The sequence below is a fragment of the Theropithecus gelada genome, chromosome 1, assembly GCF_003255815.1.
Source record: "Theropithecus gelada isolate Dixy chromosome 1, Tgel_1.0, whole genome shotgun sequence".
Lineage (NCBI taxonomy): Eukaryota > Metazoa > Chordata > Mammalia > Primates > Cercopithecidae > Theropithecus > Theropithecus gelada.
This window is the reverse complement of record NC_037668.1, coordinates 44,060,616-44,087,330: the sequence shown is the minus strand read 5'-3', so window position 1 is coordinate 44,087,330 and position 26,715 is coordinate 44,060,616. Positions and strand designations below refer to the sequence as shown.

The following is a 26,715-nucleotide window of genomic DNA, read 5'->3' as shown; positions in this document are numbered from 1 at the left end:
GAGCAATCAAGATGACTCTTCAGATTTTTAGCCTGGGCATTTGAAAGGGTGGAATTATCATTAACTGAGATGGGGAAGACTGAGTGGTCAAGGTTGGCAAGGGGCAGGAGAGATGAGAAATTCCACTTGAAACGTATTGAGTTTGAGACGCTTATTAGGACATTCAGGTGGAGATATATGTGTATGGAGTTCAAGGGAGACACACAGGCTAGAGCTAGCCGTGTAGGGCTCATTAGCATGTTAGATAGTAATATAGTTTGGCCCTGTGTCCCCACCCAAATCTCACCTCAAATTGTAATCCTCATAATTGCCATGTGTCAAGGGCAGGACCAGGTGGAGGTAATTGGATCATGGGAGTGGTTTGCCCATGCTGTTCTCGTGATAGTGAGTGAGTTATTTATGGTTATATAATCGTCTGCCATTTCCCCTGCTTGCACTCACTCCGTCCTGCTGCCCTGTGAAGAAGGTGCCTGTTTCTCCTTTGCCTTCTGCCATGATTGTAAGTTTCCTGAGGCCTCCCCAGCAATGCCAAACTGTGAGTCGATTAAACCTCTTTCCTGTATAAATTACTCAGTCTTGAGTATTTCTTCATAGCACTGTGAGAATGGACTAATCCAGATGGATTTAAAGCTATGAGACTACATGAGATTACCAAAGGACTGAGTGAAGACGGAGAATGGTATAAAGGCCAAGCGTGGTGGCTCACGCCTGTAAAATCAGCACTTTGGGAGGCTGAGGCAGGAGAATTGCTTGAACCTAGGAGTTTGAGACCAGCCTGGCCATCTCCTCAAAAAATTTTTAAAAATTAGCTGGGCGTGGTGTGAACCTATAGTCTCAGCTGCTTGGGAGGCTGATGCGGGCGGGCAGGGATGAGGGGAGGGGATCACCTGAGTCCAGAAGGTTGAGGCTGCAGTGACCCATGTTTGTGCTACTGCACTGCAGTCTGGGCAACGGAGCAAGTCCTATCTCAAAAAGAATAACAACAAAAACAAAAAAGAGAATGGTGTAAGGATTGAGTTTGGGAGACGCCAGTATTTGGAAATCAGGGGACTCGAAAAGGAGCACCCAGTAAGGAAGGAGAACATCAGAGAATGTGGCATCTGGGAAGCCAGCATATGAGGAAAGCATTTCCAGGAAAGGAGGAAATAATGAACTGCGTCAAGAGGTCAAGTCATGTAAAGACTGAGAATTACCCTTAAATTTAGTAAAGAGAGCTTATGGGAGTGAGTGATAAGGATGGAAACCTGTTTGTAATACATTTTAGAAAATGGAAGACAGTCCAGGCGCGGTGTCTCATGCCTGTGATCCCAGCACTTTGGGAGGCTGAGGCGGGCAGATCAGGAGGTCAGAAGTTCGAGACCAGCCTGACCAATATGGTGAAACCCCATCTCTACTAAAAATACAAAAATTAGCTGGGCATGGTGGCACCTGCCTATATAATCCCAGCTACTCAGGAGGCTGAGGCAAGAGAATCGCTTGAACCCAGGAGGCAGAGGTTGCAGTGAGCCAAGATGCACCACTGCACTCCAGCACGGGCGACAGAGCATGGGAAGACAGAAGTTAAAGGCATTGAGTATGAATAATACATTGATTTTTTTTTTCTTTTGAGGAATTTTGCTGAAGGAGAGCAAGGAGCTAAAGTGCTAAGTGGAGGTAGATGTAGAATTGAGAGGTTCGTTGTGTTTTTTTGTTTGTTTTTGAGATGGATTCCACAGTGTCATGGGGCTGGAGTGCAGTGGCACGATCCCGGCTCACTGCAGCCTCCACCACCCAGGTTCAAGCAATTCTCCTGCCTCAGCCTCCTGAGTAGCTGGGATTACAGGCATGTGCCACCATGCCTAGCTAATATTATTTTTGTTTTATTTTGTTTTTTGAGACAGAGTTTTGCTCTTGTTGTCCAGGCTGGAGTGCAGTGGCGCGATCTCTCTGGCTCACCACAGCTTCCACCTCCCAGGTTCAAGCGATTCTCCTACCTCAGCCTCCCAAGTAGCTGGGATTACAGGCATGTGCCACCACGCCTGGCTCACTTGTATTTTTAGTAGAGACAGGGTTTCTCCATATTGGTCAGACTGGTCTCGAACTCCCCACCTCAGGCGATCCTCCCGCCTTGGCCTCCCAAAGTGCTGGAATTACAGGCATGAGTCACTGCACCTGGCCTAATTTTTTGTATTTTTAGTAGAGACGGGCTTTCACTATCTTGGCCAGTCTGGTCTTGAACTCCTGACCTTGTGATCCGCCCACCTTGGCCTCCCGAAGTGCTAGGATTATGGGCATGAACCGTTGCACCCAGCTGGTGTTTTTAAGATGACAGATTTTATAGCATATGTGTATGCTGATGGAAATGATCTTCCTGAGTTGATGTGGATAGAGGGCGAGAATGGTTGGAGCAGTATCTTCAAGTCATGAGAAACACTGAATCAAATGGAGAGGTTGGCCTGAGATAAGAACATTGAGTATCTGTATGAACAAGAGGGAGTATGTGATTGCAGGTGCTGGTGAGTGGGTAGTTGTGGTGGATCCTGGTGGAAGTTCTCTATTGATTGCTTTATCTCTCAGGTAAAATAATTGAGGGTAGAACAGAAACCATTGGAAATCCTGGCCAGTAATTATGAATGTATAATTATGTACATTGTAGTCTTTGCCAAGTGATTCTAGAAAGTTGAATGTTTCACCTTTCAGTATTGTCTGAAGGTAACACCTTAATTCTTAATCAGATTTGTATGACTCAGCCTTTGTTCAATTCCCAAAACAAATGAGCAGTTCTTGAGACAGGTACTTTAAAAGACTAATGTTTAAACCACTGTTTCTGAAGTAAATTACCCTTTATTCAAACTCAGGCTGATTTTAGCATCTGTTTAATGTAGAGTCACCATAAGTCATACTGCCTTTTTCAGTTACTTTAAATCAGGATAGAAGTTTTCAAGTAGAAATTTTACATTTAAATTAAAACTGGTGTATTCTGATTTTCAAAACTACTTAGAGATTAACCCAAACCCATTTACAAAAAGGGGACAAATTGCAGTTTTAAAACTTGCCACAGGCCAGGCACAGTAGCTCACGCCTGTAATCCCAGCACTTTGGGAGACCAAGGCAGGTGGATCACGAGGTCAGGTGTTCAAGACCCAGCTGCTCGGGAGGCTGAGGCAGGAGAATCACTTGAACCCAGGAGGCAGAGGTTGTGGTGAGCCGAGATTGCACCATTGCACTCCAGCCTCCAGCCTGGGCAACAAGAGCGTAACTCCATCTCAAAAAAAAAGAAAAAAGAGAGAAATAACTGTCTAGCAATAACTGTCCAGAGTATTATTGTTTCCCTTATAGTGTAAATGATACCTTAAGAAGGTATTACATATGGGGCTCTCAGTCCCATTAATGAAGCTTACTGTCATGTGTCTAGTGGAAAAGCTTAGTCCTAGGTTCTCTTCCCTGAGCCTGTGGTGATATCACCAGGAAGTATCTAAACAAGGGAGTCTGGGACTGATACCTGGTATCAGGTATAACTAGAGCAGCTGACAGTAGAGTCTATTCTAATAAAAAACAAAACAAAAACAAAATAAAGACAGTAGAGTCTATTCTGGGAAAAGATTTCCCAGTCCATCCTTTGGCTTAGGTCTCAAACGTCGATGCTAACATTGAAATAGCTGGATGTGGATTTTTGTTTGTTTGTTTTTGAAATGGAGTTTCGCTCCTGTTGCCCAGGCTGGAGTGCAGTGGCGCGATCTCCAGCTCACCGCAAACTCCGCCTCCCGGGTTCAAGCGATTCTCCTGCCTCAGCCTCCCAAGTAGCTGGGATTACAGGCATGTGCCACCACGCCCAGCTAATTTTGTATTTTTAGTAGAGACAGGGTTTCTCCATGTTGGTCAGAGTAGTCTTAAACTCCCAACCTCAGGTGATCCTCCCGCCTCGGCCTCCCAAAATGCTGGGATTACAGGCGTGAGCCACCACACCCAGCCTGGATGTGGATTTTTAACAATTATTTATTTTTCAGACAGGGTGTCACTCCATCACCCAGGCTGCAGTACAGTGGCACGAACATGGCTCACTGCAGCCTCGACCTCTTGGGCTCAAGTGATCCTCTTGCCTCAGCCTCCCAAGTATCTGGGACTATAGACATATGCCACCAAGCCCAGCTAATTTTTTTTTAAATTTTTTGTTGAGACAGGGTCTTGCCCTGTTGCCCAGGCCAGTCTCGAACTTCTGGGCTTAAGTTATTTTCCTGCCTCATCCTCCCAAAGTGCTGGGATTACAGGCCTGAGCCACCACGCCCAGCCTGGATGTGGAATTTTTTTATTTTTTATTTTTTTGAGGCAGTCTCTCGCTCTGTCACCCGGCCTGGAGTGCAGTGGCAAATTTTGGCCCATTGCAACCTCTGCCTCCTGGATTCAAGCAATTCTCCTGCCTCAGCCTCCTGAGTAGCTGGAATTACAGGTGTATACCACCATGCCCGGCTAATTTTTGTATTTTTAGTAGAGACAGTGTTTCACCGTGTTCGCCAGCCTGGTCTCAAATTTCTGAGCTCAAGTGATCTGCTCACCTCAGCCTCCCAAAATGCTGAGATTGCAAGCATTAGCCACCATGCCCAGCCTGGATATGGAATTTTTAAAAATAATGTTTTAGTAGCGGGGGCAGGGAGGAGGAAAAAAGAAAAAAAATAGAATAATGTATTAATGTACTTGTTGCTCTTCGACTCTGCTTTTTAACATTGTTTTGCACCTAAACACTTTATAATAATTTTTAAAATTATAATATGCATATGTGTTAGGAGAATGCCAAATCTGTGGCCCTGGGGAAGAAGTGGATGATGTTTAACTACTGAATATCGGACAATATAACAAGAGGACACACCTGCCTTTCAAATATACTCCTAGCTTCTATTCTGTCTTAAAAACAAGTGATTGATCTCATTGTTTTTTTTTTTTTTTTGAGACGGAGTCTCACGCTGTCGCCCAGGCTGGAGTGCAGTGGCCAGATCTCAGCTCACTGCAAGCTCCGCCTCCCGGGTTCATGCCATTCTCCGGCCTCAGCCTCCCGAGTAGCTGGGACTACAGGCGCTGCCACCTCGCCCGGCTATTTTTTGTATTTCTTAGTAGAGATGGGGTTTCACCGTGTTAGCCAGGATGGTCTCGATCTCCTGACCTCGTGATCCGCCCATCTCGGCCTCCCAAAGTGCTGGGATTACAGGCTTGAGCCACCGCGCCCGGCCGATCTCATTGTTTTAATATATTCTTTGTGAATGAGACAATCCATTTCTACTCATTTGTATTTATTACCAAAATGTATTAATATCTGTACTTAGTTCTTTCTCCTCCATGTTGAAAATCCTGTCTCCTTTAACTTGTCATTGGGTCAAACTCATGAGCCTTTTCTATTCTTTCTTAAAACCATCTAAAATAAAATCCTCTTATTTTATAGAGAAGTCGGTAGTGTCAGTGAAAATAAGCAGTGACTTTTCTTGGAATTCTCAGCCTTCAAATCTACGTGTTATGATCCTGTCTGCCTACCATCTGGACAAACAGGTTTTTTTTTACTCTTGTGGTTCACCCGTGGAGTAAAACTCTCAAACCATCTAGCATTGTTTCTCTTTATTCTCAGGTATTCATGTAATCTCCTCCTAACAATACTTCATGTTTTATTACCACAACAAGTTTCATTTCATATGATGCCTTATCCTTGTATATCTCCAATGCTATATAGATTAACTTTTTATGTCCTAAATGTAGTTATAAAAGGCTAATCCTAAGTGGGAGAGGAACATAAGAGTCATTTCTAACTTCTGCCTCCCAGGAATGACCCTCTTGGTTTCAAGGACACTCACTAGTGTCATGGACCAATTCATGGCTCATACTCAATGTTTGGCTGTTTAGTTTCTATGTAATTAGGATCAGGCCATTTTCTCAAGTTTTCCAGTTTTCTGTTTGTTTGTTTGTTTGTTTTTGAGACAGAGTCTCGCTCTGTCGCCCAGGCTGGAGTGCAGTGGTGCAATCTCGGCTCACTGCAAGCTCCGCCTCCCGGGTTCACGCCATTCTCCTGCCTTGGCCTCCCGAGTAGCTGGGACTACAGGCCCACGCCACCACGCCCTGCTAATTTTTTGTATTTTTAGTAGAGATGGGGTTTCACTGTGTTAACCAGGATGGCTAGAACATGAGATCTCCTGACCTCGTGATCTGCCCGCCTTGGCCTCCCAAAGTACTGGTATTACAGGCATGAGCCACCTCATCTGGCCAAGTTTTCCCGTCATAACTGTGAGGAGATGTGCTGCTCCTAGGTGGGTAAGAGCTGTGAGGAGTCATTTATTGACTTATAAATATCACCTTGAATTCTAGGAGGCTCCTTTGCTCTTATTTATTTATTTATTTTGAGACGGAGTCTTGCTCTGTTGCCAAGGCTGTGCAGTGGCGCAATCTTGGCTCACTGCGATCTCTGCCTCTTGGGTTCAAGCAGTTCTCCTCCCTCAGCCTCCCAAGTAGCTGGGATTACAAGCATGTACCACCACCACACCTGGCTGATTTTTTGTATTTTTAGTAGAGATGGGGTTTTGCCATGTTGGCCAGGCTAGTCTCCAACTCCTGACCTCTGGTGATCCACCTGCCTCAGCGTCCCAAAGTGCCGGGATTACAGGCATGAGCAACCACTCCTGGCCTCCTTTGTCCTTTTAAAACGCAGAAGCTATTTCTCATTCCTCCTTAAGGAGATGAACTCTTGAATTGTGGCTTTTTATTTTTCGTTTTTCCTTTTCTGTTTTTGGGTAAGAGACGGGGTCTAGCTTTTTGTCGCTGGGTGGAGTACAGTGGCATGATCATAGCTCACTGCAGCCTCAAATTCCTGGGCTCAAGCGATCCTCCTGCTTCAGCCTCTCAAGTAGCAAGGACTACAGGCATGTACCACCATGCGCGGCTATTTTATTTTATTATTTGTAGAGACAGGGTCTCACATAATGCCCAGACTGGTCTTACACTCCTAGCCTCAAGTGATCCCCCTGCCTTGGTCTCTTGAAGTGCTGGGATTACAGACATGAGCCATTGCACCTGGTGTACTATGCTTTAATTGATTCTACTTTTCAAATAAATTGTGCCCCTGATAATTTCCTCTTTTCTGTAGTTCTCTCTAGAAGTGATGATGAGTTGTGGGTTTTATATTTGATTTGTTGGCTTATATGTTGTGTCCCTTTTTTGTCTTCTCTCCCATTTTAGTAAGCTTTCTGAAATCCCACTGCTGAATCTCAAAATGTTTCTTACTATTTGATTTATGTATGTGAGTTACAGGGTAGATGCATTTTATGTGATGAATGGGTTCTTAAAAACCTCATATAATGAATTTTAATTCTAATAATGGATTGCTGATATTTTTTTTTTTTTTTTTTTTTTTTTGAGACGGAGTCTCGCTCTGTCACCCAGGCTGGAGTGCAGTGGCCGGATCTCAGCTCACTGCAAGCTCCGCCTCCCGGGTTCACGCCATTCTCCTGCCTCAGCCTCCCGAGTAGCTGGGACTACAGGCGCCGCCACCTCGCCCGGCTAGTTTTTTGTATTTTTTAGTAGAGACGGGGTTTCACCGTGTTAGCCAGGATGGTCTCGATCTCCTGACCTCGTGATCCGCCCGTCTCGGCCTCCCAAAGTGCTGGGATTACAGGCTTGAGCCACCGCGCCCGGCCATATTCTGACTTTAAAGCTCATTCTTTTAAAAGAATAGCTGGGTGAGGTGGCTTATGCCTGTAATTCCAGCACTTTGCGAGGTGGTAGCGGTGGGAGAATTACTTGAGATTAAGACCAGTCTGGGCAACATGGAGAGACCCCCATCTCTACAAAAAAAAAAAAAAATTAGCTGGACATGGTGGCCTGTGACTGTAGTCTTAGCCGCTTATGAGGCTGAGGTAGAAGGATCCCTTGCACCCAGGAAGTCAGAGGTGCAGTGAGCCATGATCAATCACACCACTGCATTCCAGCCTGGGCGCCAGAGTGAGACCTCATCTCAAAAAAATAAAATTAAAAATTAAAATCTGGAATAAATGGATTAGAATCCTGGCTCTTCACTTATTATTTCTATGACCTTGGGCAAGTTATTTAAAGGGTTGTGTCCTCAGGTTTCTTATCTGTAAAACAGGAATAAAACTAGGAGTTTTAGAAGGATTAAATTAATTATTACATGTGGCCGGGCGCGGTGGCTCAAGCCTGTAATCACAGCACTTTGGGAGGCCGAGACGGGCGGATCACGAGGTCAGGAGATCGAGACCATCCTAGCTAACACGGTGAAACCCCATCTCTACTAAAAAATACAAAAAAAAATTAGCTGGGCGTGGTGGCGGGCGCCTGTAGTCCCAGCTACTCAGGAGGCTGAGGCAGGAGAATGGCGTGAACCCGGAAGGTGGAGCTTGCAGTGAGCCGAGATCGCGCCACTGCACTACAGCCTGGGCGACAGAGCCAGACTCTGTCTCAAAAAAAAAAAAAAAAAAAAAAAAAAAATTAATTATTACATGCAAAGCACATAAAAAGCTGCGTAGTATTTGGGCCAGGCGCGCTGGCTCACAACTGTCATCCTAGCACTTTAGGAGGCCGAGGCCGGTGGATTGCCTGAGCTCAGGAGTTTGAGACCAGCCTGGGCAACACAGTGAAACCCCGTTTCTACTAAAATACAAAAAATTAGCTGGGCGTGGCAGCGTGTGTCTGTAATCCCAGCTACTTGGGAGGCTGAGACAGGGGAATCATTTGAACCTGGGAGGCAGGGGTTGCAGTGAGCTGAGATTGTGCCATTGCACTCCAGCCTGGGTGACAGAGCAACATTGTCTCAAAAAAAAAACTGTGTAGTACATAATAGATGTAGATGCTCAATAAATATTAGTCATTACTATCAGTAGCAGTAGTAAGAGTTATAGTAACAATAATTGTCATTTCTCTTGGAGTTAAGTTATTCATCTATCCCTACTACTTTCCCATACTCCCCAGACATAGGCACGCTGTTGACAAAGTTAAAACCTTCTTCTAAAACAGCGCTGTTCGATAGAACTTTCTGCAATGATAGAAATGTCCTACATCTGTGCTCTTCAGTTTGATAACCATGGGCAATATGTGGCCAATGGTGACTTTGTTGGGCAGTACAGATCTAAAGTGTAGTCTTTCCTCTAGTTTCATTATATATGCTATGTTTTATGAATACTTTTTAAAATTCTATGAATATGTCTCCCTTTAAAATATATATATATATTTTGAGACAGAGTCTTGCTCTTTCACCCAGGCTGGAGTGCAGTGGTGCAATCTCAGCTCACTGCAACCTCCACCTCCTAGTTTCAAGCAATTCTCCTGCCTCAGCCTCCTGAGTAGCTGGAATTACAAGCGTGGGCTACCACGCCTGGCTAACTTTTTGTATTTTTAGTAGAGACAGGATCTCACCACGTTGACTGGGCTGGTCTCAAACTTCTGACCTTAAGAGATCTGCCTGCCTTGCCCTCCCCAAGTGCTGGGATTACAGGTGTGACCCACTGCGCCTGGCAAGAGGTATATATTCTTATACTGCATTTAAAATTTCTTTAAGCTCAGTATCTCAAATCCAAATCCACATTCTAGCCTAGAAAGTTTACATTACTACTTTGCCGAAGCCTGTGATGTGTTTATTTGTTTATTCTTTTTTCTGTTTCATAATACTGATGATTTCCAAGTTAGAGGCAAGAACTTAGAAACTTTGTCTGGTATTTCACAAATTAATTTATTTTAGAGCAACAGTTGTGTTTTAACTAGACTATTATATTACTTAGGCTTTCTAATTGGACTAGGAGATAGATCCCCTTGGGGAGGTAAACATTTTTGACCAGGAACAATAAGGCTATGTGAAGGACAACAGCCTCCTTAGTCACTATTCTTGTGGGATTTGGGGGTAGAGAATACCTCAGCACTTCAGATTGATGTGATAACTCTTCCTAGAGAAGTTTTCTGGCTGGGTGAGGTGGGTAATGCCTATAGTCCCAGCACTTTGGGAGGCTGAGGCGGGAGGATCGCTTGAGGCCAGGAGTTTGAGGCCAGCCTGAGCAACATAGCAAGACCTGATCACTACAAAAAATTTTTAAAATTAACTGGATATGATATTACGTGCCTAGAGTCTCACCTACTCAAAAGGCTGAGGCGAGAGGATTGCTTCAGCCTAGGGAAGTCGAGGCTGCAGTGAGCCATGATCGTGTTACTGCACTCTAGCCTGGGTGACAAAGCTAGACCCTGTCTCGAAATAAATAATAAATAGTTAAAGACTCATTTCTACAGTCAGATCCTGTGGTCTGGATTAGTGTCGGTTTTATTTAGGAAAGTATTCAAAATAGCTGACATGGACAGGCACAGTGGCTCACACCTGTATTCCTAACACTTTGAAAGGCCAAGGCAGCAGGATTGCTTGAACCAGGAGTTCGAGACCAGCCTGGGCAACATAGGGAAGCCCCGTCACTACAAAAAAAAATCAGTCCGGCATGGTGGTGCTTGTCTGTATTCTGAGCTATTTGGGAGGTTAAAGTGGGAGGATCCCTTGAGCCCAGGGGGTCGAGGCTGCAGTGAACCATAATTGTGCCACTGCACTCCAGCCTGGGCAACAGCAAGACCCTGTCTCAAAGAAAAGGAAAAAGAAACTAAAAATAGCTGATGCCAAATGGTGTTCTTAGATGCTCACCCCGTACTCTTGAGGACTGGTGCCTTCTCAGTAAATCGTATTGTTCCCCTAAGCGAGATCACAAGAAAGACAGTCCTCTGCTCTGCCTTCTGAACCTTGAGACTTTGTAAGTGACACCATTAAAGCAATCTGAGCAGGGCTTTTCAGTGTTCCCATAACGTGCTACTGAAAGAGGAAGCAAAGCTCTCCACCTAGATTGGAGCATCTCCACTGCTGTCAGGTCAATGTAGTGTTGGGATTCCTTCTGCTTAAGATCTCCGTGAAAAATGAATCCTGTAGTTTTAACCAAAAAGAAAAAAAAAAGATTTTTTTAAAAAAAGCATTCTCGGCCAGGTATGGTGGCTCACGCCTCTAATCCCAGCACTTTGGGAGGCCAAGGTGGGTGGATCACCTGAGGTCAGGAGTTTGAGACCAGCCTAGCCAACATAGTGAAACCCTGGTCTCAACTAAAAATGCAAAAATTAACTGGGCATGATGGCAGATGGCTGTAATCCCAGCTACTCGGGAGGCTGAGGCAGGAAAATCACTTGAATCCAGGAGGTGGAGGTTGCAGTGAGCCAAGATCGCATCATTGCACTCCAGCCTGGGCGACAAAGTGAGACTCTGTTTCCAAAGAGAAAAAAAAAAGTATTCTGGTATTTACTGACACCTGGATACTGGGACAAGTTACTTTGGTCTTGAGCAAACTAAAGGTGATATGTAGAGTGAGGGATGGGGAGAAATAGCAATTGTTATTTCAAAGACAATAGATTTTGAAAAATTATGCTCCTGGAAGACATTTGTTATCTCTCAAGTTTTCCAGCATAAACCAAACTTTGTTTTTTTCAGAATTTGGTCAGTGTATCCCAGAGGTCCAGCCTAGATGGTGTTTGGTGTAAGACTCATGGTTTCATTGGAATTCCTTCACACCAAGCCTTGAAAGTTTGCCCCATTTGTGCTAGGCTGAGGCTGTCTGGTTATGTGAAGCCCATAGCTAGGGGCCTAGAGGTCCCTATGTTAACATTTGACTTGCAGGACAAATAAGAACTGTGTTCTGCCTCCTTTTTTAACCTGTGTTTTGTAACAAGTTATTTTTAAGTTGCATCCAGGCATCCAGCCCCTATATATACTTCTCCCTGATCCTCTACCTTCTTTCTTTTCTTTGTGACCTCTGTTAAGGGGATGGGAAGGGGTGCTCATTTGTTGAGCACTTTCTATGTGCCAGGCATTATGTTAGGTGCTTTGAATATACTATTTAATACTCAAAACAGCCTTATGAGATAGGTACTGTCATCCCTAATTTTAGGTGAGCAAATTATAAACATAAGAGAGGCTAAGTAACTTAGCTCTAATTCAGATTTCTCTGTGTTAATAATAAAAGATATGTGAATTAGTGATGATTTTCTCTCAGACTCTCAAATCCAGTTTTCTTTCCACCTTTCCTCTGCGCTTTGTAGTATTAGTTCCCCTTTTGTTACTCTTCCAGGGAAAGGTGATCTAACTACAGATTTTTGTGAGATCCTGAATGCTAACCATGGTGTTACTGACTTTCCCTAGGGTCCTATCCTTCCCCCAAAGCTGGAGCAACTCTGGTCGTGTATAAGGACTTGCTAGTGCTGTTTGGTGGCTGGACGCGGCCAAGCCCTTATCCCCTACACCAGCCAGAGAGATTCTTTGATGAAATACACACTTACTCACCCTCTAAAAATTGGTAAGTCACAAAGATAAACTCTTTAAATCTGGAAAAAGAGACCTTAAATCAGTGGATTCTTTGTTTTTTTGAGTCAAGAGTCCCTTTGAGAATTAGATGGAAAGCTGTGGACTCTTTTCCCAGGAAGGGGAAAAATGTACATATACACAGATTTTACCAACAGTTTCAGAGAGTTTACAGGACTCCCTTAGAACTCTGCATTTAGAACCCTTATTCTAAAGAGAAAAAATAGAAGAGATTTATTCCTCTTTCAAGAAAAATGAATGAGCCAGTTGAAGAACAGTGAGCTCTTCAGCTTTGACTGCTAACACTCCAGGAGTGTTGTAGATCCAGATGATTCTTTACTCCTAACTGTGTCTCCAAGACTTACTCTGAATTGTTTATCAAACATATATTCTTAATGACAGCAACTGCTGTTTCTTGTAATGGAATACTTAGTACATGGCGCTTGTTAGCTGTTACTGATCAGGACCATAGGGAGAGGTAGCAGGTGGCAGGTGGTGCTCTGTCAGCAAACCATGATCTTGTCTCGTCATCGTTTTCTCATCTCTCTCCCTCCAGACTATTTACATTCAGAACTTGAAAGTGAAGATAACTTTAAGCAAACTTACAGGAAAGGCATAAATACCTTATGCCATCCTCTACTTATTATCCCAACAAATCTCTGCTGAAGGTGATAGGATTATCATTTTAAATGGAGGCCTACTTTCTATTTTTAAATAAAGCGTGTGGTGCTGACTTCTTGGCTTCCTTCTGTCTTTTTACATTAGGTGGAACTGCATTGTGACAACCCATGGGCCACCTCCCATGGCTGGCCACTCCTCCTGTGTAATAGATGATAAAATGATTGTCTTTGGTGGCTCTTTAGGATCCCGGCAAATGTAAGTACATTTGGTTTGCTCCATATGAGCCTGAAGGTAAATACTCCTGGGAATAACAGGCTTAAAAAGTGAATTAGGGACCAGGTGCCTAATTCACACCTGTAATCCCAGCATTTGGGGAGGCCAAGGTGGGTGGATCACCTGAGGTCAGGAGTTCGTGACCAGCATGGCAAACATGGTGAAGCCCCATCTCTACTAAAAATAGAAAAATTAGCCGGGCGTGGTGGCACACACCTGTAGTCCCAGTTACTCGGAGGCTATGGCAGGAGAATCGCTTGAACCTGGGAAGTGGCGGTTACAGTGAGCCAGGATCGTGCCATTGCCTGAGCAACAGATTGAGACTTTCAAGGAAAAAAAAAAAAAAAAGTGAATTAGGGTCAGTATTCCTGAGCATGGCTCTAATTAATTGAATTAGTTATCTCATCCTAGCATTCTGTTTTCTGATCCCTTAATCACAGACCAATAAGTTAAAAAATTTGCTTTGTAAAATCATAGTTACATAGAATCTCATTGACACGTGGTTCTGTTCAGTAGGATCAAATTCATGGAACCTCCACCTTGCCTGCTGTACTGTGCCTACAGAAGTCCAACTTCTGAGAAACAGATTGCTTTACTTATTCTACTTTATTACTCAGCTCTTTCACTTTTGGGCTTTAGAGGAGGAGAGGGGGAGATTGACAGGACAAGTGGAAATGGCAGGCCCTCCAAATGTGATAGGTTGGTTGAGCCACATGTAAAGGGCATGAAAAGAAAGAAAGAAGGAAAGAAAAGAAAGAAAAACAAATGGGATGGGTTGTGGATTGGGTAGGAGCAGGAAACCTGTGTCAGGCGTGACACTTCTGTGATGTCATTCTCCCTACCTCCTGTCCTCTCCACTTCTGGCCATACTGGACAGCTCAAGCCATAGTCAGGAGCCAGAACATTCTATCTGTATCACTGTCTGATTCAGCGGTAGCAGCAGTCGTGGTCATTTCCCCCGTGCTCTGAAGTAGAAGTTGATGAGCTGTCAGCAGCAAGAGCATCCCACCCCTGTCCTCCCTTAGGGCATTTCCATCTTCATATTTTAAAACAATTATGGAGAGAGATGATAGGGGCTACTCTCCCAGTGAGAGAGTTTAGGATTTCAGATGTTGGAACTATTATTCCTGTATTTTTGTGGGTGAATCCATGACCTTAAGTGACCATAAAAGAGAGACTGCCATCCAGGAGTCTATCCTCATCATGTTGGTCCCTTGAGGGTTAGAGATGCCAGTTTGTCCTTGATAAAACTGCAGCTTTCATTAGTCATTGTGAAATTACTTTTTGTAGCCAGAATCGATAAAGCTTTTAACTCCTGGACCATGATGAAACTGCCTTTTGAATCATTTTTTCTCTTCTTTGTGGTTTTTGCTTTTGAAAACTGTACCTTGACCAGTATCTATTTCCTGCTGCACCAATTAACTATTTTTTTAATCATCTGCTTTTACTTCAGTTAATAGATGGTTTAAAAAATCGGCCGGGCACGGTGGCTCAAGCCTGTAATCCCAGCACTTTGGGAGGCCGAGACGGGCGGATCACGAGGTCAGGAGATCGAGACCATCCTGGCTAACACGGTGAAACCCCGTCTCTACTAAAAATACAAAAAAACTAGCCGGGTGAGGTGGCGGGCGCCTGTAGTCCCAGCTACTCGGGAGGCTGAGGCAGGAGAATGGCATAAACCTGGGAGACAGAGCTTGCAGTGAGCTGAGATCCGGCCACTGTACTCCAGCCTGGGTGACAGAGCGAGACTCCGTCTCAAAAAAAAAAAAAAAAAAAAAATCGTCAGGTACTAGTGTCTGGCCGCAGACATAGCTCAGATGAGGCCTTGTGGAAGGAGCAGAGGGAAGGTCTCAGGATGACTGCTACGGAAAGTAGGGGAAGAAAGATACAGTGTAAGAGCTAAGTAGGAGCATAACACTTTGCTGCGCATCTTTATAAAGGTCCCTTCATTTATATCAGCTCCTGAGAGTAGTAAGAGTCTTTTCATTTTATAGATAAAGCCAGAGTTAGAGAAAATTAAGTGACTTGTTCAGGCTACAGAGCTGGGATTCAGCAACATGGTCTTTCTGGTTCAGAAGCCCCTGAACTCTGAATAGGCCATCTCTAAAACCTGCTCCAGCCCACACAGTCTGTGAAAGTGAAAATGGTATAAGTTTGCCAGATGGGCACAGGCATGTGGAACTCCCCAGCCACCATTATGGTCCATGGGAGCTCCTAACTCCCTTTATCCTTCTGTCCTTAATTCACAGGAGCAATGATGTCTGGGTCCTTGACCTCGAGCAGTGGGCGTGGTCCAAGCCGAACATCTCCGGCCCCAGTCCTCATCCTCGAGGTGGCCAATCTCAGGTGCTCAGGAATTAAAATAACTATTCAGCAAACACTGTAGCATCTTTCAGTTAGGACGGGAGAGGGAGGAGGGAGTCAGGTAAGATGCCAATATGCACTAAGCCAAAGCAAATGTATCATTCTTTTTTACTGGTATTTATTTTTCAACTTCTAATTGGTCATATTATTTATAGTGGTTTTATATTACGCTCCTCCCTAAAGCATTTACTTTGCTGTGTCATTTCTCAAGAGAATCTTGCATTTTATGTGGTTGACATTCATGTTAATATTTGATCAACAAAGAATGTATCCTTTCAGGTGAATTATCAGTAATTTGTTCACAGGGATCAGAATTGACATGTTTTTAGGAGAATGGAGCGGTTATGGTAACTAGAACATTCCCATTTGGGAGCTAGGTAGGCTATTTTCATATACCAGTGAAGCATAGAAAGTCAGAAACCTGTGTCTTTGTAGGTTTATTTTCAATGTCTTCCCCTCCCCAGATTATCATAGATGATGCAACTATCTTAATCCTCGGAGGGTGTGGCGGTCCCAATGCTGTGAGTATTGCTTCTGTGGCATTCCCATGTGCATGCTGCTAAGGGTTCAAAACCTGTTTCCCCTGTCTTCTTCTCTAGGAGTATACAAGACTATTTCCATGGCATTTTAATTTAAGGAATGCTTTTTGGGTTTAGCCTTTGTATTTTCTGGTCTTTGTTTCTGCTCTTTTTTAGGGTTGAGGGGATCCTTTTAATCATAGATATTTGTCTCTTGAATATTCATATCTATATTCTTCCTATTCCTATTTCCTTTTTAGGCGATAAAGTTTACTGCTATCATTTTTTCAAAGGGGAGAGGGCAGTGGAACAAAAAAGCAGGTTGATAACTGTCAGAGTTCACACAGAATTTAAGAATGCACATTCAGGGCCGGGCGCGGTGGCTCATGCCTGTAATCCCAGCACTTTGGGAGGCCAAGGCGGGCAGATCACGAGGTCAGTAGATTGAGACCATCCTGGCTAACATGGTGAAACCCTGTCTCTACTAAAAATTAAAAAAATCTGCCGGGTGTGGTGGCACGCGCCTGTAGTCCCAGCTACTCAGGAGGGTGAGACAGGAGAATCACTTGAACCGGGGAGGCGGAGGTTGCAGTGAGCTGAGATCACACCACTGCACTCCAGCTTGGGCGAGAGAGCGAGACTCAGTCTCAAAAAAAAAAAAAAAAAAAAAAAAGCAGATTCAGAAAGTTGTGGATATGTATTATTTATCCTCTCCTTCAATCCCCAATACATACACATAAAATTATGGGCAAGTGTCAAAACCACTTACAGTTGATTCATGGGTCACAAGCACAATTCCATATGCTAAGCCAGTGGTAATATATGAATGAATGAAAGCATAAGTGGATGCATGCACAAGTGAATTATTAACTGAGGATTTTGCTATTCCTTCTGAAGAGCCCACATCCTTTCAAGACCAGACAGGACAGCTTTGAGACTACAACTCTGTGTGTGTGTGTGTTTTGGAACACATATCACACCTGAGTCTTGTCATTGGTTTTTTCTCTTACAGCTGTTCAAGGATGCTTGGTTGTTGCACATGCATTCTGGTCCTTGGGCCTGGCAGCCACTCAAGGTAGAAAATGAAGAGCATGGGGCCCCAGAACTGTGGTGTCATCCAGCATGCCGGGTAAGCAGGCAGCTGACAGGCCAGCAGCAGGATAGGTCCTAAATTGGAAAACCACATTACTTTGTCAGGTTTCAAAGAAATTTGTACAAAAATAGAAAACACCTTGGTGTCACAAAAGAAGTGAACATTAGCCATAGCTCCTTTGGCATTTCTCACTAAATGGGAAAACTTATGGGGGCCTCACTCATTCGGTAAGTCCCAACTTTAAGCATCTGTTTGTCTCTGAAACTTTCCCTGGAGTCCTTCTCCTACTAACAAAAACTAATTGTTCCCTTCTCCCCATTCTCCCCACCCCTTCTGTACACATATCTCTAATGATAGCATATGTCACACAAAGCAACAGTGGTTGCCATGTCTGACTTCTAGCCTAGAGGGCAGACTACATCATTTTCATCTTCATATCTGAGGTACCTACAAAATGTGTGGCACATTACAGTTGCTTATGATAAAATGTTTGACAGCTGAATGAACAATCAGAATCATAGAAGAGTCTGTGAGCACTGGTCCTTTGTCTTCCAGGTGGGACAGTGTGTGGTGGTCTTCAGCCAGGCTCCTAGTGGGAGAGCCCCACTCAGCCCCAGTTTGAACTCTCGCCCATCACCTATCAGTGCCACTCCTCCAGCTCTCGTTCCTGAAACCCGAGAGTACCGCTCTCAGTCTCCAGTAAGAAGCATGGATGAAGCTCCTTGTGTTAACGGCCGCTGGGGAACACTGAGACCCAGGGCTCAAAGGCAGACTCCTTCGGGTTCCCGGGAAGGGAGCCTTTCCCCAGCCAGAGGAGACGGCTCTCCTATCCTCAATGGTGGGAGTTTGTCTCCAGGAACGGCAGCTGTGGGTGGCTCTTCTTTGGACAGTCCTGTACAGGCCATATCTCCAAGTACTCCATCTGCTGCTGAAGGATATGACCTAAAAATGGGACTTTCTTTGGCCCCCCGACGAGGATCACTACCAGATCAGAAAGATCTGAGATTAGGATCCATAGATCTGAATTGGGATCTGAAATCCGCTTCCAGTAGCAATCCCATGGATGGCACGGACAATAGGACAGTTGGAAGTATGAGACACCCTCCTGAACAGACAAATGGTGTGCATACCCCACCTCACGTGGCCAGTGCCCTTGCAGGGGCCGTCTCCCCAGGTGCCCTGCGTCGGAGTCTGGAAGCCATCAAAGCGATGTCCTCCAAAGGCCCCTCGGCCTCTGCAGCACTAAGTCCTCCTCTTGGGTCTTCTCCAGGCTCTCCTGGGAGCCAGAGTTTGAGCAGTGGAGAAACAGTGCCCATCCCTCGCCCAGGGCCTGCCCAAGGAGATGGACATTCCTTACCTCCCATTGCCCGCCGCCTGGGCCACCACCCTCCACAGTCCCTAAATGTTGGCAAACCCCTATACCAGAGTATGAACTGCAAGCCCATGCAGATGTACGTGCTAGACATTAAAGACACCAAGGAGAAGGGGCGGGTCAAATGGAAAGTATTTAATAGCAGTTCTGTGGTCGGACCTCCTGAAACCAGCCTGCATACCGTGGTACAAGGCAGGGGTGAACTCATCATATTTGGAGGACTCATGGACAAGAAACAGAATGTGAAGTACTATCCAAAAACAAACGCCTTGTACTTTGTACGAGCAAAGAGATAATGTGTTCTAAACCCCTTTCCTTTTCTGTGGCTTTTAATTTGGAATTTTCCAGTGTGTAAGCATTTGGACTGAGAATTGGGAAAACAAAATTACTCCCAGAAGCCAAAACTCTTTAATTCCCAACCGAAGTCACTCCAGGCTGGGATCAAATCTCCATTAAGAAAAAAATTATATATAAGTATATATATATATATTATATAGCCAACTCTGTTTACAAAAAAAAGGGAGAGATCTCCATCCTGGTTCAGATAAAATTGTTGCTGTGTTTTAACAGGGGCTGGGTTGCCTTTTTCTACCTTGCTGGTAACTAGACCAAGAAGTTAGAACAGACTTACATCAGTAACTTTCCAAAAGAAACTGAAGAGCCCCCTGTAAATCTTTATGTGGCCTTCTTGGAGTTAAAAAATAAAAGGGCATATATAAGTTGCAAAGGTGTAGGTTTTTAGACTCTCATGCTTCAGGTGCTGTCAGGGTAAAAGTAACTGTTCTTCCCCTTCTCCTCTTAAAACCACAGAGGACCTGTGACAGCTCTGCAGAAATGCCAGTGCCTGGCCCCCTCCTGCCCTTTATGGCTGAGGAAAGTTACCCAACAAAGGATTTTATTCCACATCTGTGTGCCGGGTCATCGTGAAATAATGTTTATGCAGCCGACATCTGTCTGCCTAGTAGTGTCCATTGGTCTTTGGAGTGCTTCTTATGTGTCTCAGAAAATATTTTGTGTCTGATTGTGGAAATTTCTGACAATCAATCATACTTGGTTGCAAGTTGCCAAAAAACATATTTATTCTCCTCTTTCTTCCCTTAGAACATGGTACTTGGAAACTGCCTTTTCCATTCACTTACAGGCTGCTTTTTTCTTCTGCTTATTATTATTATTTTTTCATATGTGGATTTTTTTTTAAAGTCCTAAAACGTGTCTAACTTTCTGTTTCTTTTACAAAGCTCAGGTGCCTACAGAAATCAGAAGCTGCTTAGAAATATTTGTGGAACTCTTTCCCTGGTGTCACTAGGGGGCCAGGAGGGAATTCTAAGATGTCAATATTGTGAGAAATCTTTGAAGCATCAGAAGATACTGTTTTTTCCCTATAGGCTTCTTTTTACTTCCAGAGCACATTGAGCATGCTCATCCCATATTTTGTAGGATGTGGAAATTGATTCTGGAAGGGAATTCCTATAACAGTTCTTTTTAGAAATGTTTTTTTCCTTGTTGTGACATATATTCCTCTTCCTGGCTATTGGCAGGTGATGGAGTTGAGAATCATGTACTGGACTTCTTGACGCATGGCTGACCTCAGGAACAGCTCCATCCTTTGCACTTGTCTTGTTCATGTGTCACCCAAATAGGGCTTGGGTTTTTACTTTCACTTCATTTCTGAGATTAAGGTGTAACCAAGTAGAGCATTTCTTTGCTTGATACAGAAAGTTACTAGTCTCAACCATGGCCTGGGCATAGGAGATGTCAAAATAAGTTTATTTCAAATAGCACCATTTAAGTAGGGATTTTTGGTGATTTCTCATCAGTGGAAAGAGGATTTTTGTTTTGCCCATAGTATTTAAATTTCAAAACATCACCTTTCCCACCCTGACACTCCCCTTTTTATTATTAGCATTTCTCAGGCACAAAGCCTGCTGCAACTGGCCCTGGGTCCTGGCTTTCAGCCAGCATCTAGCAGCCTAAGTGTACTGATAAGTGTGTTTTCTCCTGTTATATGCTGAATCCTTTCCCTTAGCCATTAGCTTTTACGATGTGGTCTTGGTAGGAAAGCCACCCTGGTGCCAAGCCTAGCTTGTAGGGGGAGGTATGTGTTCCAGAAACTACTCTCTCTCTTCCCTTCAATGAGGAAACAACATGTGTCTACTTAGGTGGCATCCAACTGCTCGGAGCTCCACACTTCCCTTTCCCGACTGGGGTTCTGGTGCTGTTGCCAATCCTTGCTTGGCAAAGACTGTTCGATCATGTGGGGTCCTTACTTACAAGGGAAAGCTGGGCCAGAAGGTTAGCAATTCAGGTGTTACCGCTATTGCTGTACCTTGTGTTAGGACATTGTATTTGTGCATGGACTGTGCCTCCGAACTCAGTAGTTCCTATCTAAATATAAAGTTTATTAGAAACCTGAAAGTACAGAATCTCAACCTTAATAGTCTTTCCCTTAGTCCTATGGCCTTCCTAAGCCAGCTGTTAACGTATTGATTACTTCCACTTCCCCCAAGCAGGCAGGCAACAGAGATGTTGATTGTCTTAGAAAGTAATCTGTTTCCTCTGAACTCCATTGAATTCCAGTTTGACCCACACTACCTGGAACCGGACTGTTTGCTTACAGCTTTTTAAGAAAAATCTGCCTTGTCTGCCCCCATTATTGTTGGTCTTGGTAGCTCCTGGGCACTGTGGGCATGTACCGTGGGAAAGTGACTCAGCACAGTCAAAGTGATTGTCTCCTCAGGCCTCCTGAAGCCACCTGTGCAGTGGGACTTCAGGTGTCTCGGCCAAGATGAGCATTTCCACAACGCCGTGGATGCTGCAGTCAGGCCAGATTGAACCATGACTCCGTTTTTCACATGATACCAATTTTGTCTTAAAATTCACTGAGAAAAATGAGACTAATTTTTTGTTAACCCTCAGGAGCACCTGAAGCAAATATTTATTGAAAATTCGTTTTGTTTCTACTTGAAGCTTTAACCCCTTCCATTCCTGCAAGTGTGCCTTTTGAGAGCTCCCATGGCCTAGTGACTTCACTGGTCACCTTGTCCATCTTATGTAAGAATTTTAGTCTCTCCCTACCCTTTTGGACAGAGCTTCCTGTCCTCTCATTTCACAGGTTATGCAACAGAGGGTTCTGTGTTTTCATTCGTATTTCCACCCTTCACTTGGTTGGTAGACTCCACAACCCCACCCTGCCCCACACTTTGAGAGCACAAATTTGGTGTTGAAACAAGCTTAAATTTCATTTTAAGGCAATACTGGGCTTACTCTCCTCCCAGCCGTCTGTGGATTGATTTGATTTTAATGTTCGAGTTTTATAGCAACAGCTGAAAACCATGAACTATTCTAGGAACTGTGTTGGAACTCTTTAAATTAAATAAAAGAGGAGGAGGAGGAAGAAAGAAAACCAATTTAAGAAGCCTTGACTTTGGAGGACAGAAAGCCACCAGCCAATGGAGAACAAAGAGATGTTTCCCTTTCCTTTCTTTCACCTTGTCGTTCTGGGTTTCCTTCTGCTTCACTCTTTTCCTTCCCCCTTAAAAGTGGTATTCCTGGTTGGTCTGTCTGTCCTTGTGCTTGTGGTGATCCTGGCATGGTGATGTGCTCTGCTTTGCATTATCCGTGGTGTCTTACCAGCGCACAAGTCAGTGGGGAGGATGTAAACACACCTGGGGGTGAGGAAACTGAACTTCCAGGCCTGCGTCCCATGTAGCCTCTCCATGAACTGCAGAAGGCATGTTCTGCATGGTTACCAGTAAGTGGCTCCCTCTCACCGTGTTCATTGTCAAATGAGAGCAAACTTTAGGTGTTGGCTCCATTGTACACTCTACTTGCTCTGCTCCCCTCCCTCCAACCAGGGTTCATGTCCGTGCACACCCATGTGCCCTGGCGAAGCTGGTGCTGTGAGTGATGTTTCCCATACAACTCAGGGATGCCAGGTGGCTTACCCTGAGATAGTCATTTTAGGCACATAACAGTGTAGGAACGAGAAATGGATTTCATTGATATTTAAATCTGTCAATTTCATTTTTTGTTAATGTTTTCCCCTGATGACTTTTTAGCAGTTTAACAAATAAAATTAAATGGACAATTGTCTTAACTGTTTTATTAGCAAAAAAAGAAAAAGAAAAGAGGTCTGGCCGGGCACAGTGGCTCACGCTTATAATCCCAGCACTTTGGGAGGCCAAGGCAGGCGGATCACGAGGTCAGGAGTTGGCCAGGAGACCAGCCTGGCCAACACAGTGAAACCCCATCTCTACTAAAAATATAAAAATTAGCCAGGCATGGTGGCAGGCACCTGTAATCCCAGCTACTTGGGAGACTGAGGCAGGAGAACTGCTCAAACCCAGGAGGCAGAGGTTGCAGTGAGCCAGGTTTGCGCCACTGCACTCCAGCCTGGGCAACAGAGTTAGACTCTGTCTCAAAAAAAAAAAAAAAAAGAAAAAAACAGGTTTAGCACACTGGAAGAAAAATTGTCTTGATGGGAAACAATCGAGGTTGGAGATTGAAGGCACAGTAGTTGGAAAGAGATACCTTCTCTAGGGGGTTGTGTTTTCAGGGAGAGGTGGAGAGTTGCCACTCCTTGGCGACAATGCCATTTAATAATAAAGCAGCTTCCTCCATCACGCTTGAAGGACCTGGTGTTTCAGAGCCTCAGTACTAACCTGCAGTGGAGATCTAAGAGTGGTCATGAGCTTGGAGGAGAGGCCCAGGGGCCAGGACAACATTTGCATCTTCCCTGGCCCCCTAAGCAAAGATGAAGACAAAGGGCCCAAGGGGCATGAAACGGCACAGCAGATGATGGTTTGGAACACAGTCCTGAAGCTCCGAAGGCCTATGGCTTAATCCTGCCTTTCCCTACTTACTGCTTAACCTTGGATACAAGTTGCCTCATCTGTAAATGTAGTTGCTTCTACCTTATAGGAGCCTGTGGGTTAATTGAAGTTGTATGTGAAAAGCGCCACCGCAGTGCCTGGCCCATAGTAAGTTTGCAGCTACTGCCTTCCACTGCAGGGCCAGCACAGCACTCCCCAGCCAGGGTTCTTGTTTTTCTGGATACAAAAGGGCCAGTGGGCTGGGCATGGTGGCTCACACCTGTAATCCCAGCAGTTTGGGAGCCCAAGGCAGGTGGATTCCTTGAAGTCAGGAGTTTGAGACCAGCCTGATCAACATGGCAAAACCTCTTCTCTACTACAGATACAAAAATTAGCTGGGCATGGTAATGCACACCTGTAATCCCAGCTACTCGGGAGGCTGAGGCAGGAGAATCACTTGAACCCAGGTGGAGGCTGCAGTGAGCCAAGATTGCGCCACTGCATTCCAGCCTGGGCGACAGAGCGAGACTCCATCTCCCAACAAATAAATAATAAAGGGCCAGAGGCCTATGCACATTTGGGTGTAAATTAAAAATCTGGCTGGGGAAGGGGAGACAGTGCAGGAATCAGCACCTCAGCCCAAGGTTTTGCCTTCATTACTCCTCCGGTGAGCATGAGAAAGTTTCCTGAAAGTGGTAGGCTTTGAGCACCCCAGGTCTAGGCAGGACAGGAAGCATCCACCAAAATTTTGCCCATGAAAATCCCGCAGGCTGGCCTCTGCGTGGTGCTGCCGCACACGACTGGGTCTTACCTGTGCTCTGTGCCTTTTCACCTCCCCCAGTCCAAGCAGAGCCTCCCAGCTAAGTTCCGCGTTCTGGTCTCAGTGGCCATTACTACTCCTCTTCCCACAAACACTGCCAGCATGTCAGTGGATGCTGTGTGAGGTGATGATTTGTCCACGGCTGTAAGTGTTCAAACAGGGTCTGACTACCTGCATGGGAAGAAATGACAGAGATGATTTATGCATCAGATCAAGATTGGAACAAAGGAAACCATGAGACATAGTTCTGTGGACTCAGAAGGGACTTAGAGGCGGTACGACAGGACAGACCTAGGTTCAAGAGCCGACTGTCACTTTGAGCTGGAGCAAGTCATCCTGCCTCATTGAGCCTCAATTTTATCAGTAAAATGGCAATGATGGCAGCCAGCCTCACAGGTTAGCAATTTAGCGGGAACCAGCCAAGAATCGTTAATCCATTGGATGGGTGTGATTCCCCAAAAGGCCACCTGAGGGCACCCTGTGAAAGGCTTCAAGTGTGCTTGGGTGATATGTCGGAGGCAGTCTTGAGAAGGAAAGCAGATGGGCAGGAAGAAGAAAACGCTTGCCCATTTCTCCCCTCCCTCTGTCAGTTAAGCCTGGGGGGCACCCCTCCCTGGCCTCTGCCTTGTTTCAACTACCATCTCCCGGCTGGCCTACCTGCCTTCCCTGCCCCAGCCCTCAACCGTGGGAAAATTAGTGTTCCTCATGGGCTGGGCTCTGGGTCCAGAACCTGTTGGCATGCACAAAGCCAAGTTCATGTCTTAAGTAAATGCCGAAAAGTCCTAGCAGAGTGTGTTCTGCACCCACCAGGGAGCCTGTCTGCCCACCTACTGCAAGGAAGAGAAGGAGGGCTCCTTTCTAGCAGAAGCCTGGGGAGAGGGAGGATGCTCCTGCCCGACAACATGGGCTGTGGCCCGTTGACAAGGCCCAGAAAGCCTGGAACTGACTGGGAGACTATTCACTTTCAGCAAGCATTCCCTGAGCATCTGTGACCCCCGAGGCACTGAGACACACAGAAGACACAAAAGAGGCCCACCCATGAAGGAGCTTACAGCCTAATCACAAACCAGGGAGGTGTCCCATGGGCTAAACAAAAATGACAAATCCTGAGCTTCTAAGGTCAAAAGACAATCCAGGTATCATACTAAAAAGATACCAAAGGGGATGGAGTCAGTAGAACCATCTGCAACCAGTGCAGCCACCCAGGGCCAGGACAGTTGTTCGGGAAGCCAGAAGCCAAGAAGTTAGCCTTCTCTTTGCTTTGGTGTCTTAGTTGCTTTGTGCTGCTATATACCACAGACAGTGATTTATAAGCAACAGAAATGTATTTCCCACATTTCTGGAGGCTTAGAAGTCCAAGCTCAAGGCACCATTCCAGCTTGGTGTCTGGTGAGGGCCCAGTCTCCACTTCCAAGATGTTGCCTTGTTGCTGCTCCATCGCGAAGGCTGTGTCCTCACACAGTGGATGGGACAAACTGGCCCCTCAAGCCTTTCCATAACGTCGCTAATCCCATCATGAGGGCTCTGCCCTCACGACTTAATAATTCCCCAAAGGCCCCACCTGTTAATACTGTCACTGTGGTGATTAAACTTCAACATGTGAATCTGGCGGGACGTTCAGATCATGGCACTTGGCCTCATCCTGCTGACCTGTGGCAGGGGGGCAGATGAGGATAGAGCCTATCTGGGGCATCCCAGATGGGTGGGGTCTAGGCCTTGATTCTGGCAGTCAGTAATGCAGGATCTCGATAAACCTATAAGCCTCAGCAGCCACTGGTCAGGGCTGAGGACAATGGAGGGTGACCCATGTGGACTTGATGACCAGAGGTCATCCCCTCAGATGTAATGGGAAAGGAGCTCCCAAGCGGAATCCATAGTGGGAAGAGAACACAGGACCGCACGGCTGAGGCCACGGCAGGGGCACAGAGCAGAGTACTCTCTGCAGCAGAAGGCCCACAAGAGATGGCGTCCAAGGAGTAGCATCCCTCCCCAGCCATGCTTCCCTGGGATTTGGGCAAGCCTCCCTGCAACATGAGCCTCAGGGTGGGTTGGAGGAGGGGGTTTCTGGTTCCTCTGCCTCTCCCGGGTCTGAGCTCGTGGTTGTCATTGCTCAAGGCCCTGCTGTCTGTCCACAGCATCCAGACCTCTCATCCGTCTACACCCATTGCTTCAAGCTTGGTCCCTCCGCCGTTGGTAATGTCCAGCTCTGCTCGGGCTGCTCACCTGCGTTTTACGTTCCAACATCTGCTGTGTGTCCTCTCTGGGCAGCCCCCCGCCCTCCCTCACTCCCCAGGGGCTCCTCCTCTGTCCCTGTACGCTTCCTCCGTGCTTCCTCCACAGTTAGGGGCACCACCATCCATCCAGTCACCTGGGAATCATCCCGGGGACCGGTGATCTGAGGACGGAGAATTGACCACTGAGCTTGGCGGCAAGGTTGGTGCCCTGACCTGACTTAATTAACTGGCTGTGGCTTCTGCTTGGAGAATGGCCTGAAGCCCAGTAAGCCTGGCGG

The 26,715-nt window shown here is 45.5% G+C and overlaps 1 protein-coding gene across 3 annotated transcripts in view; it reads left to right on the top strand.

The window, feature by feature from the left end:
- The window catches only part of FBXO42 (F-box protein 42), an 83,228-nt gene extending 60,560 nt beyond the window's left edge, over positions 1-22,668 (top strand). For all 3 annotated transcript variants that reach the window (XM_025370120.1, XM_025370111.1, XM_025370129.1), the window contains 6 exons: positions 12,173-12,326; positions 13,097-13,207; positions 15,475-15,571; positions 16,054-16,110; positions 17,120-17,236; positions 17,756-22,668. In XM_025370120.1, coding sequence (XP_025225905.1) covers positions 12,173-12,326; positions 13,097-13,207; positions 15,475-15,571; positions 16,054-16,110; positions 17,120-17,236; positions 17,756-18,868 — 1,649 coding nt within the window. In that variant the 3' untranslated portion in view covers positions 18,869-22,668. The remainder of the gene's footprint in view (positions 1-12,172; positions 12,327-13,096; positions 13,208-15,474; positions 15,572-16,053; positions 16,111-17,119; positions 17,237-17,755) is intronic.
- Positions 22,669-26,715: the final 4,047 nt, after the last annotated feature.